The 18,230-nt window shown below is 36.0% G+C and overlaps 1 protein-coding gene across 1 annotated transcript; it reads right to left on the reverse strand.

The window, feature by feature from the left end:
• Positions 1 to 3,291: 3,291 nt before the first annotated feature.
• On the reverse strand, positions 3,292 to 17,700 carry tapt1b (transmembrane anterior posterior transformation 1b). Its single transcript, XM_056256947.1, has 14 exons — positions 17,477 to 17,700; positions 13,476 to 13,606; positions 12,250 to 12,368; positions 9,559 to 9,721; positions 9,345 to 9,480; positions 8,564 to 8,661; positions 8,342 to 8,411; positions 8,181 to 8,261; positions 7,987 to 8,096; positions 5,204 to 5,263; positions 4,917 to 4,985; positions 4,542 to 4,618; positions 3,830 to 3,996; positions 3,292 to 3,732 (listed from the first exon to the last, which is right to left on the reverse strand). Exons 1-14 carry the CDS (start codon positions 17,664 to 17,666, stop codon positions 3,503 to 3,505), a joined length of 1,701 nt encoding a protein of 566 aa, XP_056112922.1. The 5' UTR covers positions 17,667 to 17,700; the 3' UTR covers positions 3,292 to 3,502.
• Between the last annotated feature and the right edge of the window lie 530 nt (positions 17,701 to 18,230).

Genomic DNA, 18,230 nt, shown 5'->3' on the forward strand with positions numbered 1-18,230 from the left:
TGCACAGGTGGCAACCTATCACGGTGCCACGCTTGAATTCACTGAGCTCCTGAGAGTGACCCATTCTTTCACAAATGTTTGTAGCATTCTGCAATGCCTAGGTGCTTGATTTTATACAACTGTGGCCATGGAAGTGATTGGAACATCTGAATTCAATGATTTGGAGGGGTGTCCCAATACTTTTGGCTAATATAGTGTATATATATATTATATAAATGTATACAGTATATGTAAACATTATGAGATATATGAGCATTGTAACCTTATCAGTGTTACAGTGTCTACAGTGTTATTTCAGTGTCTTATGAAAGTGTCCATTAGGGCTCCATGCTAAACAAACACTTTTAAAAACGACTAACCACAAAGGTAGAAAACAACAAAACTTTAATTAACACAACGCCCTGATTTCTCCCCCCGAATCAGTCTCTGAAACATCCCATTCAGGGGATGTGACATCGTCGTTATTTTCAGTTTCTACAGGAAACACAAGTTTGCAAGAAACTTATGCTGAAGCCAATATGGGTACATAAACACACATAAAACAACAAACTGATATTGATCAGCGAGAAAACAGTAGTGAAGTCCAGCAGTGTGGAAAGAACTTGGATGGTTGTCTTTTTCAGTATTTCCAAATAAATGAATATGAGTATGTATTACAAAGGTTCAGTCAAGCAAAACCATCCTTTTGATTACTGATCCAGTCAAACTTCAATCTTATTTCAAAAGGTGATTTAACCCATGGGGTTAATGCACAGGTAATTACATTGAAAAGCACAACAAAACCAAACGTTGCTTATAGTGGTCTCTCTTTTAAAAAATAAGAAAAAGTATTTCTAACATCAGTGTTTCAAATGTAAAAAAAAAGAAAAGAGAAATGCTCTTTGATATCATTTTGGCAGTTAAAGTCAAGTGAATGCTTCTGAAAATGTTTTGAAAAGTGTTTGCGTTAGTTCGATAACGGAGAGTAAATGATTCCTTGGCATATTTGATATTTTCAGCTTAATACATTTCCTAAATGAAACAGAGCACCTAACATAATATGACAGACTTATATGATGACTGTTGACATGCTGACTTGAGTGTGAATTGTCAGACTGAATGCCACCATATTACAAAGCAAAGCAATTACAGCCACACATTTGTAATACAAGTAATACAAATTTCTAATTCAATAAAAAAAAGTCAACTTAAATTCTGACCTCCAGTACTACTAGGAGATATGATTATGAAAGAGAACATGAAAAAAAAAAAATGTTTTAAGACAGTGTGGTCTGTTATGCAAAGTAAATGTATGAGAAACATTATTCTCTGTGATAATAATGCACTCCAATAAGTTCTTTAAAGGGGTAGTTCACTTTGAAATTAATTTTTGGTATGTTTTAGCTTACCTCAAGGGCATCCAAGATGTAAGAGCATGCACAGATAAGTCCAAATTAAACATGATTTAATGACTCGTAAATGTAAGTACACATTGATGGCCTAAGACACGAAACGAGCAGTTTGTGTGAGAAAACGAACAGTATTTATATCGTTTTTACCTCTTGTAACCACAGCCACGTCCAAGTGATCTGAGGGCGCGGGCGCTCCGGTCTGCGCAAGCGGCGGAAAGCGCCGGAAGTGATCTCTCGCGCGGTTGCGGAAAAAAACCTCAGCGTTGTCTGTTGATATAGCGAAATCGTCTTCCATTGCGATTTCCTGTATATCTAAATATGTTTAGATCTTCACAGTGAAAGGTAACACTTCCGAAATCTCTGTGTAAACAATGAGTGACGTACACGCGCGAGAGATCACTTCCGCCGCTTGCGCAGACCGAAGCGCCCGCGCCCTCAGATCACTTGGACGTGGCTGTGGTTACAAGAGGTAAAAACGATATAAATACTATTCGTTTTCTCACACAAACTGCTCGTTTCGTGTCTTAGGCCATCAATGTGTACTTACATTTACGAGTCATTAAATCATGTTTAATTTGGACTTCTCTGTGCATGCTCTTTGAGGTGGTGACCATAGACCTGCATTATATGACTGACAGACAAGAACGGTTTGACCTAAAAATATCAAAATTGAAACTACTGCGGAAACAAAGACACCTACATCTTGGATGCCCTTGAGGTAAGCTAAAACATACCAAAAATTTATTTCAAAGTGAACTATCCCTTTAAGCACTATACATGCATTGTTTCTGATCATGGGCACTTGTCACTGGTTTAGAAATTGAAACTTTGACTTATTCGCTTACATTACTGGCTTCTGATGCTCATAGATATGTAAATACATTAGGGACCAACAGAGGCATTTTTTTTCTTCCAAATACTCTCAAGATATTAGCAAAAGGTTCAATATTTAACTTTGCGTTGGTCAAGATTCTGACTTTTGGAATGTTGTTAATTGACTATTTAGCATCTGCTCCCAAAATCAGCACCAATGTATGATGTTCATTAAATCTGCTGCTCTTGGTACAGTAAGATACAGACTTTCCATCCCGAAATTTGAAAATATTACATTCCTTCATTTTAGCTGGCAAATCACATTATGCTAGTCCCAGCTACTCAGTTTTGTTTCCATGCGACTATCTTGCATTAATCTACGATCCTTTCATTCAGATGCAAACTCATTCTACGATGTAAATCAATCGGCATATCACAAACATGCGTTTTAGCACAGTATCACATACTCGTAATGGCCCTTTAAATGGTCCTTACTTGAAACGATGTAAAACTTTTTTTTTCGTCTTTGGAAACCCTGTCTTCAAACTCAAAGAACGGTCTTAAAAATAAAAATAAATACAAATGTGAAAAGGTATTTTAGCCTGCTTCCTGCTTTCACTCAAAGACACAAAGAAAACCTGCATAACACATCTGCAATTACAAAACTACACTTCGGTATTGACTGCCAATGACCATGGGGATTTGTCAAACTAAAAAGTCTTTAGATGGAAATTAAGATTGTAGATTTGAAGGGACACTTCCAAATACAGAAATCATGGATGAAGAAGAGAACTGAACAAGAAGTTTTATACCCAGTTTTGTCATTTGTTTTGGAGCACTGCAGATCAAATTTTCATGGTTTTTTTAATCCTACCAAATGGAATCTAATTTTAGAATATAATCCATCCCTTTCTCTCTTTTTCTTCATGGGCATCCTCTATGAAAGGAGAGCACAGTGACCATTGGACCAAGATCTCCCCCGCCGTCCAAAGGTGTTGGTGAACCTCTTGAAAGCTTTGAAACTTCACTGGGTGGATTCCAAATGGGTAAAACTGTGTGTGTGTGTGTGTGTGTGTGTGTGTGTGTGTGTGTGTGTGTGTGTGTGTGTGTGTGTGTGTTGCTATGATGTGAATGAGTTTGTTTAAGTCTTAAATAAATTAGGTGCATCATTTATTAATAAATATCCTGCAGTTTCTCGCTGTCCCATTCCAACGAGCTCAAGTTCAAATGTCAAACGAATCAAGCTGGCGGGCCTTTCAGTGCATAACTGGCATCAAACTTGAGGGTGCGTGTTGATGTCAGTCGATACGGTTACCGCAGATAGTAAAGCGGTCAATCTCCAGCAAGTCTTTTTTGGGCGCCCTGTGTATAAGCTCAGTATCGTCCTGAATAAGGCTTTTATCTTCTGATTCATCTGGTGTTGTGAGGAACTGATCTGATTCGCTGGTGGGGAGCTGAGGGGCGGGGCATTCATCCCTTTGGGTGGGTTGAGTGGTGACTGATGCAGACGCCTCTTCCGCTGGTTCACCTTCAGAGGGGGTGTGGACACAATTAGTCAGAGAGAACAAAACCTTTATAAGACTTTCAAACTATTTTCTCTCTGTTTTCAAGGTTTCTTGTGTTACCTGGTGGTTCTCGTGTGTGTTTGGTCCGGTTTGCTCTGCTGGAAACTCTGCTGGGAGTTGCAGAGGGGGGATTTTGAAACAGCTTCTCCTCCATATTTGCCTCTTTCACATACATACAGGATTTCCCCAATAACAATATACTGTTCAGCACCTTCAGAGTGATCATTCTGAATAAACGCACAGAAACACACAGACTCAATGCAACATTTGGATTATATACATTACTGTTCAAAAGTGTGCGATCGATCAGTACGAGTTTTTGAAAAGAAACAAAATCCTTTAGGGTCCAATTTTCACTATTGCTATATCTAGTTGCTTATTAGCATGCATATTACTAGGATATTGGCTGTTTATTAGTACTTAACCCTAACCCTGCCTTATTCTGCATGATCATATTCTACATCCCTTAATCCTATCCAATACCTACACTTAACTACCTTACTAAATATTAGCATAATACGCAATAATTAGGAGTTTATCGAGGCAAAAGTCACAGTTAATAGTTTTTTAACAGTGAGAATTGGACCCTAAACTAAAGTGTGACCCTGCATTTATTTAATCAAAAATACAGTAATATTGTGAAATATTAGTTTACACTTTATTTAAAGGTGAGCTTGTTATAGTGTAATTATTAAACATTATTATAAATTATTCAAATATAATTGATTAAAAAAACTAATTTTGAAGTGTTACAAATAATGTGAACTCATACCCCAGGTAGAAGAGCACGACACATACAATGGACAGAGATCCCTGGATCTTCACAGAACTGGTCACCACCCGGATCAACTGTCAATCACATACTACATGAGTATAACTGATAACAGTTACTACACATCACAGTACCTTCCCTGTTAATGGCTTTAAAAGTATTGACAAATACAGCTTGTGTAAGTGAATGCAGTGCAGTCTACAAGAGTCACTTTAAGTGATAAAAACAACACAATAAGTTATATTAACAAGAGCTGTGCAACAAAATGACAAATTGTAAATGAATGCAAACATTGTAAGGATTTATGTTCTTGCTTTTACATTGTACTGTGTGATAGATTTGGTATTGTGATGAAATAAAGACGAGGCAGGTTACCAGTAAAGCAAGAGGAAGAGGAATGAAGCCCATCCTCCTGGACACACTGTCACTGTAGTCTGTGTATGCCTGGAAAACACACATATTTCAGTATCTGATTAATAAAGCTGGACGAAATGCCCTTCAATGTGATCAGGAGGAGACAAGCCACTGAAAAAAATTAAGTCATTCCTTTCAATTAAAATAATCGATCATCTTTGATACATAATTTGACATACACTTGGGTAAACGTTCGGAAGATTACAGTCTTGCTTAAAAAGGGTCTCTGATGTGATAAATGCACTTACATTTTTCTGTCTGCTGCTGACCAGATCAAAGGCCAAGCTCGCTCTGTATTCACTGTAGACCTGCACAAACATGCGCGCGCACACACACACAGAGTTACAAGGAATTATGATTTGCGATTCAGTAACTGAGTCAAATATAAAATCAGTAAACTAAAAAGTCACATTAGAATGATTCCATCAAATAACTCAGGAGTTCAAGAGTCTTTTGAAGGATTCTTTAAAGGGTTAGTTTACCAATGTTAGTATAAACATTCATCAACACACACATCAGTTGTGGTAAACGGAAGCTCAAGCATGCTTGCTTGACATACGAGAACCAAAGGGTTCATTCACGTTTAATACGTTTTAAAATGTTATTTATTTATAAGCTGAATTTTCAATCTAATGTGCTGATCTGGTGCTCAAGAAACAATTCTCATTATCAAAAATGTTGAAAACAGTTGTGCTGCTCAATATTTTTGTGGAAATTGTGAAACAATTAGTTTTATTAGAAAAAACAGCATTTATTTAAAATAGAGTTTTTTTGTAACATTGTAAATGTCACTTTTGATCAAAAACTTTAGTTTGGCTGAAATGCTGGTTCTGATAAAAAAAAAATCAATTTGAGCCATTTAATAAAAAAAACATAAACATTAAGATGTATATTGAATATATGGTAAAACGACTGGAAATTATCCCAACTTGTTTTTTTTGGCTAGTGTCCACCTCTAGGAAAAATACAGTACAGGAGAGAGAAAAGTGTGCACGTGTGTGCTGTGACACTAATCTTCCTGCCTAAACTAAGCAGATCTGTCTCTAATCCCTGCCAGTAACTACACTCCTCTTTCTGTCATTACATATCACCCCCACCCCCCCCCCCCCCCCCCCCCCCCACCCGCCCCACATTGTATTTTGACTGCTTAACCCCTATTTTCTTCATATGTTCCTTCTATTTTTCCTCTTTCAGACACTTGTTTAGGGACAGTTTAGTTTGTAGTGTCACTGATCCTTCATTTGATGAGTATCTCAACAGCAGAGGGGCTCTACACTGGACAGACGCTGAGCTCTGTGTGTGCTGATAGATTTGGGTCAGTGGATCTGTCAGGGTTACCCAAGACACTGAGAGCGGTGCTGATTTTCAGACACACCCCCAAAGGAAACCTGTATCTCTTTGTAAAGGCTTCTTCTTGACTGAGACAGAGGTTTTTGTTTTTTAGACAAAAAGGAACAGTCTAGAATATGTGCATAAGGAAACCCTTTGACTTAATTAGGTCATGTCACAGTTCTCATGTTCTGATTTTCTTCTAGATAAAAGTTATACATGGATACATGTTTTAGTGTATTGTCATTTCAGTAGCGTTAGGTCACGCTCAAAAAAACCTTCTCTTTGCACTAAGACCTACTGTTTTCAAGTGACTAGTTCATTTGTAGATGATCCAATGTTCATATAATCTACCTATAGTGTTTCATATTTACGGTAAACTACTGTATTCTCAAAATCTTAACGGCAGAATTTAGGCAAAATTGAAAATGATCCCTTTAATCACAACCACAACAACATGATACCAGCAGAAGTATCATGATATCAATTAGTATGATGATACTAGGCCTACTCATGTTGTACGAATGCAAATCTTTTAGCTCTGACAGAAAGTGGTATGTATTGCTTTTCGGGTTAGTTATTAAATATTATATTATTTATTTGTATTTAACATTACAAAATTACATAATTATTATTATTATTATTATTATATTTGAATATTAACTATACAACACAAGATGATTATATATTTGTTATTTTGGTAAGAAATATTAAAATTTTATATTTCACTAATGCCAAATTAATTAACCTTTTAATCTTTTGCCAGGATAACAAGAACATCAGCATATTTTATTAATATATGTTTTTTTTATGTTTATATATGTATTTGTAATATGTCTAACATATAATATATTTTATGATTACCATCTAAGGAATACTTTGGCGCTGCCAGTATTTTTAGGGCCCTTTCACACCAACCTTGTTTGATCCGGACTTTCCGACTTTTCAGTTTGGTCCGAATCAAAATTACAGGTGTGAAACCTACCCCGGACCACGGTCCGGACCAAACAGATGAAATTTGGTCAGACGAAAAGAGGTAGTCTCGGTCCGGATCAAACTGAACAAATGTTTGATTCGTTTCTAGTGTGAAAGCATTTCTGTATGGTTCGGACTTTCAGACCTTTTACAGGAAGTCACGGTGGTTCCCGCATAGCCGAAGGTGGCAGGAAAAATGAGCCGTGGTAGCACATGGGGAGAGGAGGAGACGAGGTTTTTAATTGAAGTATGGACTGATAACATAAGAAGTCAACTTGCAGTCTTCTCCTCCTTTCCTGCCGGCGACGATAAAATGTTCGCACGACGAGGACGTTCATTTGGCGAATTTGAACTAGCCTTGTGTATAGTTGGTGCTGCAGGTAATTATGCCATACAAATAACAATATAATTGCAACGATATGTGTCTGTTCATTCATGTTGTCAAAGTTACCCGCCGAATTGACAACACGCATACGTCAGACGCACGTCCACTTACAAAACCAATCAATGTCAAGATGCAGCCCACATAGATGATGACGACAGGACGCAAGTATGTCACGTAAAGTTCTTTAGTGCGCTCGCATAATTGCAGTGTGAAAATAAACCAAAACTTTCTGAAAGTATAAAATGTATCAAACCGTGAACTTTGGTTCGGACCTTGGTGCGGACTTTCAGGTGTGAAAACGCCCTAAGCCTGGTATACAGTGCAACAATAATTTAAACTCACATCTGCTGTGATGTCATTAAACTTGGTGATGAAGGCATGTTTGACAACGTCCACTGCAATCTCTGAGGCGATTACCATACAAACATCAGGAAACAACACCCATAGGTGATCTATGAGCAATAATCAATGATTAATACACACATCAATGTTGAATATACACAAATTCTGGGATGTGTCAGTTGATAACTGGATACCTGGATTCCAGGAGAACTGCTCCATGTTTCTGAGACAGACGATTAGTAAGAGTGTGTAGTTTGTAAATCTTTCTTTAATGTCTGTAATGAGAAAGACAGATAGGAACACTGAGACAATTCATGAGTGACATTTTGAGAAGAGTTTATTTACATGGACCTACCACTATTGGACATCTGGAAGAGGTTGTTTTTCTCAAACTTCTTGAATACACTTCCTTTGATCTCAACAAACTACATAAAGAAAAACATACATTAATATAAAACCTACAAAAGAAGGTGTGAAAGCATGTGCTGCTGTATAATGTAATATACAGAGACAAATGTAGAGACTAAAGTCATTTGTAGTGTATTTAATTTAACAAACTAGCTGTGCACGCACTCACATTATTAGACATCATGATGGTGAGCAGTGACTTGTTATGTGAATTGAAAGCCACGTTCAGTGTGGTGGCCTGAACCATAATTAGAATGGCATGTAGAACTGCATTATTAATTAAGGAAACTTATAACAGATTGCAATATGACAACTGTGACACAAAACTTGATTTACATTATACCATAAAAATTCATAAAAATACAACAGAGCAGTTTCAGTGTAGTTAAAGTCACCCTGTGGTGAAAATCAAGCTTTTAATGTTGTGGATATCCCTATGTGGTGTTTTTAATATGCTTTAAGACAAACCATGTGTAAATTCATAAGTCAACACCATTGCTGAGTATTTTCTCCTTAAAACTGCAGTGAACCAAAGACGGGGTTTAAAATCGCTGGTGTTTATGACGTCACAAACTACCTTGTAACCAATCACGTCAAGGTGTGATCATCAACGAGTCGATCACTGAGCTGGTGTGAGTGAGTGGAGGCTAATTTGCATATTCATAGAATCACGTATACTAAATGAGGCAAGGGTGTAGAGTTACATTCAAGCTATATGAATTTTTTTTACAGGGGGACTTCAAATATATTTCGTACAGAACTTGAAACTGTAGTTGTAATTACTAACTTGTTAGTTCTGTATTTTTGTATTAATTTTTACAATTAATTTTACTATTACACACTATATATTAAACAGCAGAGTTTGAGCATTTATTAAAATCTTTATAAAATTGTCATTATATCCAAATATGACTATGTGACATTTAAAACAAAGCTGGTGTGAAGGATACAGACGTAGAGAACAGCCATGAAGAAATGTGGGATGACTCCTATATGAGCTCTCTTTCTTTCTTTTGGTTCAGTGGCAGTCCAGTACAAAGCATCCAAAATATCCTGACCGAAAGACGAAAACAAGCGATCTGCCACCTAGAGGAGAAACACAGTGTGTCAATTCACCTACTACTGTAAATATATTAGTAACAAATGAGTGTTGTGATACTGTACCTCTAGCATGTTGTAGATGATGTAGAGTTTTATGACAGACTGACCCCGGATCAGGTGGTACATCATGGAATAATCCACATAATGCATCATGAAATAACACAGAACCATGATAAAACCCTTCAGAACATCACACACCTGAGCGGGCTGCAAGATACGAGATCCACTGCACACACACACACACGCATAGACAAGACAAAACATTTCCTGGTTAAATTGGATCCATAGACATCTGGAATTACGCAATGGAAGAGTAGCTGATTATAATCACAAAGCAGTTCTTCTGTTGGCAAGATCTTCCACACACACACAGCCACTGGGTTAGTGATCACGAGTCACACTCTCAGTGGTGCATGCGTCATGCTAAAGATTTTACAACACATTACTTGTGCTGGGGAAAGATCAGTGTAAACGTACCCCAAAAACATCAAATAAAGCTGTTATAAAACATTTATTCTAAAACATAGCATTAAAATATTTAGTATTTTTATCCTATCCTAATAAAAGGCTAAAATGCCAATATATATATATTTTTCCATTAAATTAGTACATTTATTCATTTTCACTTTAAACTGAGCTACTTTAACTATAATTTAAATATTAACAGAATGTAAATATTTGCTGTTTTTTAAATATTAACAGAATATTTAAATATTTAAATTAACATTCTGTTAATTTAAATATGAACAGAATGTAAATATTTGCTGTAACAAAAATCCCATTATGAGTTTTACTAAATGACCCAATGCATCATTAAAGGGATAGTTCTCCCCAATTTAAATTCTGTCATCATTTACTCATCCTCAAGTTGTTTCAAACCTGTATGAATTTCTCTCTTCTGCTGAAAACAAAAGAAAATATTTTTTAACACTATTTTTTTTTTTCCTACTATGGAAGTCAATGGGGTACATCAACTGCTACCGACATTCTTCAAAATATCTTCTTTTGTGTTCAGGAGAAGAAAGAAATTCATACAGGTATGGAACAAATTGAGGGTGAGTAAATAATGACTTGGGTGAACTAAAAGATTTTTGGGTGAACTATCCCTTTAAATATGAAACTTGTCACAATTCATGACTGATAGTTTCAGTGTGACTCATAATTATTTACATAAATATGCTTAAATCACAAAATGTAATTAGAAACCCTAATGGTAGGAAATAGGAATCCACTGAAGTGGATTACTGACAAGAACAATATAAGAAGTTTTACTTTTACTTGCTCAAGAATTGTATTTGAAGTGACTATTTGCTACAGATGTAAACGGCACCTGCACTGGCACATAGAACAGGTATGCAATCAATAATTGGCAAAATACAAATTTGATGATGTCAAAGTACCAGGCAGGTACAGCATTTTTTGTGTAAATGACCTGAGCTCTTAAAAAATTGTTAATATTACAGCATTATAATAGTACATAGACTACCGTTCAAATGTTTGGGGTTAGTAAGAGTTTTGGTTTTCAAACAAATGAATTCTTTTATTCAACCAGGACACTTTAAACTGATCAAAAAGGACAGTAAATTAATTAATAATGTTACAAAAGGTTTCTATTTTAAATGCTGTTCTTTTAAACTTTCTATTGTCATGGTTTCCACAAAAGTATGAAACTATGAATAAATACAACACTGACAATAATAAAAAAAAAAATCTTGAGCACCAAATCAGCAAGATTTCCGAAGGATCACGTGACACTGAAGTAAGTAAGACCAAGAGTAATGCCTGCTGAAAATACAGCTTTGCAATCACAGGAAAAATGACATTTTAAAATATATTCAAATAGAAAACTGTTATTTTAAATAACTGTATTTTTGATCAAATAAATGCATCGTTGGTGAACATAAGAGACATCTTTCAATGACATTAAAAAAAATCCCCAAAACCTCAAACGGCAATGCATATTGATATACTATTATAAAAGTTTGTTACTAGACAAAACGCACATTGTTAGAATTTACACTGGGGTGCTAACAGTATGTACAACTATTTACATTTACTGTAAATAGAATCTGCATTCCTTTACACATAATTGGCTTCGGACAAATATATTTTAAGAAATTAATTGTACGTAATACATGCACTGAATGCAACTTACTGAATTTCCATTATCAGATGCATTTTACAAACCTAATAATAACATATTACATTAATATATTGCATTAATCCTTTGTTTCTCCTTTATCAGTTTGCTTGTTTACTGCGATCACACTGCCATCCTGTGACTGATCATGCAAGTACACCCTAACGACAGAAAGAACAACATGGCCATTCTGAGAATGATCCCAGATGATTTTAGTATTCCAGTGTGAAATCAAAGCACAACAGTGCAAAATTAGACAGCTATGGCAACGGAAGCGAGTGTGAGAAAGAGAGTGTGTGTATGAATCAGTGTTTGAACACAGCCGCTGCAATCATACCAGCACGGGTGTGTGTGCTTAAAGCAGCTGCAGTCATTTTTTTCTGAATACCTGCTCTTTTTGCAGTAGGGACATATACTAGCTCTGCAGGCAGAAGAATACATGCACAATCATTTTGGGTTTAAGTGTGTGTAGGTGTGTGTGTCTGTAATAACACTGTGAAAGAAAAAAGTAGAGAGCTCAGATGTTTCAACCTGTTGGTTTATCAGAATCATATTACAGTCCTACTTTTGGGAACATTGCTCAGAGCATATCCTGAGTACAGTGTGTGTATTACCTGAGGCCACAGCAGGGCAGTGTCAGCAGTCTGATCAGAGCCAGAAGCACTCTGAGGGGCAGCAGGGTGAACACGTACAGAAACACATCCAGACACAGGAAAAACCCAAAGATCATCAGCTACAGAGAGAGAGAGAGAGAGAGAGAGAGAGAGAGAGAGAGAGAGAGAGAGAGAGAGAGAGAGAGAGAGAGAGAGAGAGAGAGAGAGAGAGAGAGATCAGTGATAGTCCTGGATGTGGTATCACTTAGTTCAAAGGCTCAGTCTGTCAAACTCCAAAATGTCAAAAACGCACCATTAATTTCATAAAAGTCGTAGATAAAACTTGTGCGCTTATTGCAAATATTCTTGTAGCTATTTGATAGCTTTGTGTAAAGAACAGACCTTTAGATGCTTCATGTCAGGTTTGACAAAAATGTCACATGACTGATCCGTTCCTTCAATTTGAAAAAACTATTTCTTGAATGTTTAAAATATTTATTTGGTAACACTTTACAATAAGGTTTAATTTGTTAACTTTAACTAACCATGAACAATACATTTGTTAAACTTAGTAAATGTTAGTTAATAAAAAATACAGCTGTTGATTGTTTGTTCATGTTACTTCACAGTGCATTAACAAATACAATTTATAAGATTAATAAATGCTGTAGAAGTGCAGTTCATTATTAGTTCATGTTAACTAATGTAGTTAACTAATGTTAACCAATGAAACCCTATTGTAAAGTATTACCATTTATTTTTATATTTATGTATAAATTTAGAAAATACATTCTTTTTTATAATAAAAATATATTTATAAAATGAATAAAATAATACATTATTATGTTTTAATAAACAATTTAAAAAATACATTACATTTATAATTAACTATTTTTATAAATAAGACGAGAGTAAATAATAAATGTAATAATACATTTTTAATTTAATTAAGCCATTTATTTGTTTTCTACCCATAAAAAAAACCCGTACATGTTTACACTGGGAAGCCATGAACATGACACAACAACCACCAAGGGAGTGAGTTTGGGACACATCTGTTTTCAGATGAGGGGAGTGTTAGGAACATATTTTAACATTAATAATATTATATCATTATATATATCATTATGGCTTTAATTCCTTTGTTTGGCAGATAAATAAAACAACGCACAGTGTGATGAATGATATTGTACTGAATAGTTATTTCATTGAGTATGGATTGTGTAATTTTGTGCCGTGTTTGGTACCTTCTCCAGTTCTTTTGGAATACGCAGGCAGGTGTAAACCTTCTCTCTCCGCTCGGTGTATTTGGCCTCATTGTGTTCCAGAAAATATCCTCTAGTCAACTCAGCACTAATAAACCTCACCAGAGAGAGATCTGCACACAGACATACAAATAAACACACACATGAATGTGTAGTCACATGCATCCAGCACAATGAAACCATTTTACTCATTTAGCACTATACAGTAGAGTGTAGTAGAGGATGGAAGCTCAAAATGTTCCTGTGTGTGTGAAAGGAGGATGCATAAACAAGTGCGCCAGCATAAACCTCTCTCCATCTCTCTCAAATATCTACCATTACAAAAAAATAGTCCACTCGTGAAAATGCCGTTATGATTTTAGAATTTAGTTTTCCGATATAGGATTTTGTTTACCAATTTAGGATTTTAGATCATTTACTAATTAAAATGAATGTCATAATTTATTTTACAATTTTATTTGCAAATACATTATTTCTTTAAAACTTTGTGAGTTGTGGATTGTGGGTCTTATATAGCACTGATGTTGTTTGCATTGCAACAGCAAAATAATTCAGTGTTTTTAATGACAATTGTTTTTAACAACCTGTAATAATGCTGAAAGGTTAAAACAACAAAACAAAACAAAAAGTCGGATGCAAAAAATAACCAATTAGCCCTTCGAGTATTATGCAGCGTATTCATTTTTGTGCATAATGATTCTTTGTTTTACATTTTTAAAAACTCTTAAAATTTAAATCCTAGATTTTCCATATGTGGAGCTGCACGATTAAATCGTTAAAAGATCGTGATCTCGATTAAAACACCCATGCAGTCTTATCCCTAAATGACAACGATTCAGCCATGTCTATTAAACCTTTGACGAGTACGATCACAGCAGACATTCAGCTCTGCGTTGTCACTGCTGTTGATCTAGAGAGAGCAGTGGTCAAGTGTAGGTATGAAACAGCTTCACTGTCTTTTTAACCATACAGTATAATTATTTCTGTGTTAAAGGCACACTGTGGAATTTCTGGCCACTAGGGTGCGCTTGACCTGTAATTTTCACGTCTAGTGCCCCTAGAGGCCACAAGCGCCGCAGCATTGTCGCAAAAGTCAACAAACAGTCAACCGGTCAACCTCCCGTGTCTGCTACCAGATGAATTGCATACAAATTAAACAAAGCCTGTAGCTAGTTGTTAAGTTGCAGCCCTGTTTTGTTTCAAAATCGGAGGATAAAATGTCTGCTGAATGCAAACCTTTCCCAATATTTATAAAATTTATATTTGTACTAACATTTAGCTACCAGATTGATAATTCGCTAACTTACTCTACTAGTATTCCTTGTTACATTAAATTAAATGGAGGACAATATAGAATCAGTAACATGGCCAGGCAGAGAACAAATTTGAAAAAATAGAGATATTGTGCAAGCAATATATTTAACTTACTAGTCCAAAAGCATGACGGCCAGGTCAGCATCGGTCGGGAATCCCTCATCCTCCTTTATCGCACGCCAGCGAGGGAACGCTTGACCAATGTTTATTCTCGTCCTTGCTTTTAGTTTATCACTCTCCCTTTTTCTTTTTTTGGTCTCCTCTGACAAAATCTTTGCTTTCTTCCGAGTAGCTGTTGATTCAGCCACGACGACAACATACAGACGCCAGCAATCAAACGCGAGTTGAGCTCTCACGCTAGAATTTGAGGAAGTTGGGGTGGTGGGGGAAGTGACGTATGCCGTAAAGCGGTCGAATTTTGTAGTTCTTTTTGTGCTCGGGTTCCTACCCGAAACCCGAAGTTACATAGTGCTAGTAAAAGCGATACAGACACCTTCAGGCTTCGGCAGACGTGTCATTCAACCTATTTTAAGTCGATGTACCATCTCAATGGGGTTTGGTAATATATTATAAAGGTTGAAAAGTTCCAGTGTGCCTTTAAATATTCAAATTGTCACAGAAGTACTCGGATAAAAGTTGATAGTCCGGATATAAACACTGATGTCTATGGTAGCGAAAAAAAAAAAAAAAAAAAAAAGAGTAAATCACCTTTTGAAAGTAACTTAACTTTACAAGATTGTATCGATTACATTGTTACACCAGTAGGTGGTGACAAGTGACTGTTAACAAATGTACTTGTCATTGAATCATTCATTTAAGAGATTTGTTCAAAAACGCTGATTCATCCAGTAATAAAACAAGTGAAGTCTTAAGCGAGTCAGTGAATCATTCATTCAAACTTTTTTAAAATTATTTTTTTTATATTTTTTTTATAGAATGCTCCAAATCACATTTTGTCAGAACGTCTAGTAAATTACATGTTATTTTGTTAAGCTGTCTATTCAGAATAAGGGGAGAATCATGATCTCTATTTTAAACAAAAATAGAGAAAAATGTGATTCTCAATTCATCCGGAATCATACACAGACTTAAATAGTAAATTTAAGCCGTCTTCAAACAAAGCCACAATAAGCAACTTTTCTTTGTATTATGTTTTCATATCACAGCAGCAGTAAAGGTTTAGTGATTTGATCAGGAACATTGTTGACACAGTTGCTGTGTGATGGTGATTCTCTGTTAACACACACGTGATCTACAGCAGAGCAGATCAGTGACATAAAAGTTCAATTTAAGTGGAACAGAAAGTCCTGGACTGTTTTTAGTGCATGTTTATGTTGACCTAAGGCCAAACGTGTTGTGATAAGGGCAAGAAAGCGTCCTGAGTTGAACAGCACACATTGCAAATGTGTTCTGTTGCCAACACACATAGTACTTTCTATTTTTAACGGTAATAGAGAAGGATAAACTTGAGGATGAACACAGTGAATGGGAAAACAAACAGAGTGGAGAGAAAGATCGAGAGAGAGCCAGAGAGATACCAGATTCTCATCTGTGTGTAAGTGTCTTATAACTAAGTTACATGATAAAATGAGTAAATTTATCATCCAACAAACACCTCATCCATTTTGCTATCTGAGCTCATGACACAACATCTAAAAGCTTTCTTAAAGAAAAGCACAGAAAAGATGCCCTCGGTTTCATATATTCCATCCATTTAAAAGGTTGATGGGTTTGTTTGGATTAACTTTGGCTTCCTGCGTTCTGTTCCAACTCAGGGTTTATACCTGCAAAATACCTGCATGTATTTGTATTGTATTTGTACTTATTTCTGTAGTTACATCTATTACACTGTTGACCCTTCCCTTACACCTTAACCCACCAAAACCTTACCATACCACCAAACCTGTCCCTTACCTTACCCGTATCCCACCTCAATAGCAGCAAAAGTGTTCTGCAATACAACATGAAAACAATACATTGTACCTAACATAAAGTGAGACTTTTAAATTTCCTGCAGAAATCTTGCTTCATAATAACTTCAATTAATAAACCTATTAACATATCAGAGATTCATGTGCATTCAAGTATGAATATGAATGATGAATCAACGTTATGTTGTAATTTTGATTATGCATGTTACCACTAACGTTAATTGCTGCATTGCACAATGTTAATATTAAGAGTTACTGTTCCTAAGCAACCTCGTGTAAACAGATCTATAACATCAGGTCTTTACATCTTCACACCTGATCAGCTTTCTTGATCCTTGTGCTTCTAAAGTTAAGTTAGTCCCATTATGCAAGCGGCTGAATGTGTCACATGAACCACACTGGTAATTGCGGTACCTTAAATAAACTAATGGATGTCGAACTATCTGATCTTGTTAAAGGTAAAAAAAAACTTTGGTGACTGATAATGCTGCAGACAGTAACGTTAGATAACGTTAAATGCAATGCATTGTGGCTGTTGTGTGTGGTAGGTTCAAAAAATGCCTAGCTTCCTACCTACACAGTATTTTGGCGCGTTGTAACGTTTAAATCAAACATTGCTTATCTAGATATTTGTGACGAGGTTATGATGCCTACACATACAGTCTAGTATGTAGACAGCTCACTAGGTTGAAAACAAATGTGTGTTTAGCGCACAGACCCGCTGTCTGTCACTCTTACCTGACACATTGCTCTTTCTCTCTTTGCATTTCGCCTTCCTCTCGTAAAACCCCAGAGTTTCTGTAACGTCTGACGCAGCGGCTTGCTTCTCTGTCTTTTTGACGCCGCTGAAGAGTCGTTTCTCCTTCTCCTTGTCCTCATTTTCAGTCTCATTTTCGTCTCCAAGCCCCGCCGCTACTGAGTCCGCCATCTTCCTCACAGACACAACATTCAGGCGTCACGGCATACGTCACTACACATAACTACAATTCCCATAATGCAGCTGGACAAATTCATACACACAAGCAAATCCTCTAGTCTAAACCATGTTTAATGACTTTATTCTTCTTAAATAATTGATAACAGTTCTTAGGCTCTAAGTCTATCATTTGGATTAGTATGTGTTCAGAGGTTCAATTCGACTCGGATTATGTGAAAAACACAAAAAATGAACAGAATGCTCGTGCACACTCTCCCTTTTCCCTCGAGCTCAGCTGAACGAAATAGCAAGAGCAGAATCCATATGTCATTGTCAATATAATATAATATCACAAATGTTAAAGCAAATTTGCATTGCTAAGTAGCTCATTAAGACAGCACATCGATGTTTATATGTGAATAAAAGCCTAAATTCAATATGTTAATCATATAAAGAGTCACTTCAGAAAATGTGGACTAAACCGCTCAATTCATATAGTTTTACTATCTCTTTATGACCTGTCGATGGCTGAACAGCTGATTTAATAAAAAAAAATATCTCAATTTGTGTGTTCCG

This window comes from Rhinichthys klamathensis, unplaced genomic scaffold (assembly GCF_029890125.1).
Source record: "Rhinichthys klamathensis goyatoka isolate OS25496 unplaced genomic scaffold, OSU_Roscu_1.1 h1tg000133l_1, whole genome shotgun sequence".
Taxonomy (NCBI): Eukaryota; Metazoa; Chordata; class Actinopteri; order Cypriniformes; family Leuciscidae; genus Rhinichthys; species Rhinichthys klamathensis.

Excerpts from the sequence above, each read along its gene's own strand:
- tapt1b (XM_056256947.1), bottom strand. The coding sequence starts at position 17,666 with ATGGCGGACTCAGTAGCGGCGGGGCTTGGAGACGAAAATGAGACTGAA. Across the intron at positions 9,481-9,558 it reads TCATCTACAACATGCTAGAG|GTGGCAGATCGCTTGTTTTC; the intron begins GTACAGTATCAC and ends TTTCTCCTCTAG. Across the intron at positions 8,262-8,341 it reads CTTCCAGATGTCCAATAGTG|ACATTAAAGAAAGATTTACA; the intron begins GTAGGTCCATGT and ends TTCTCATTACAG.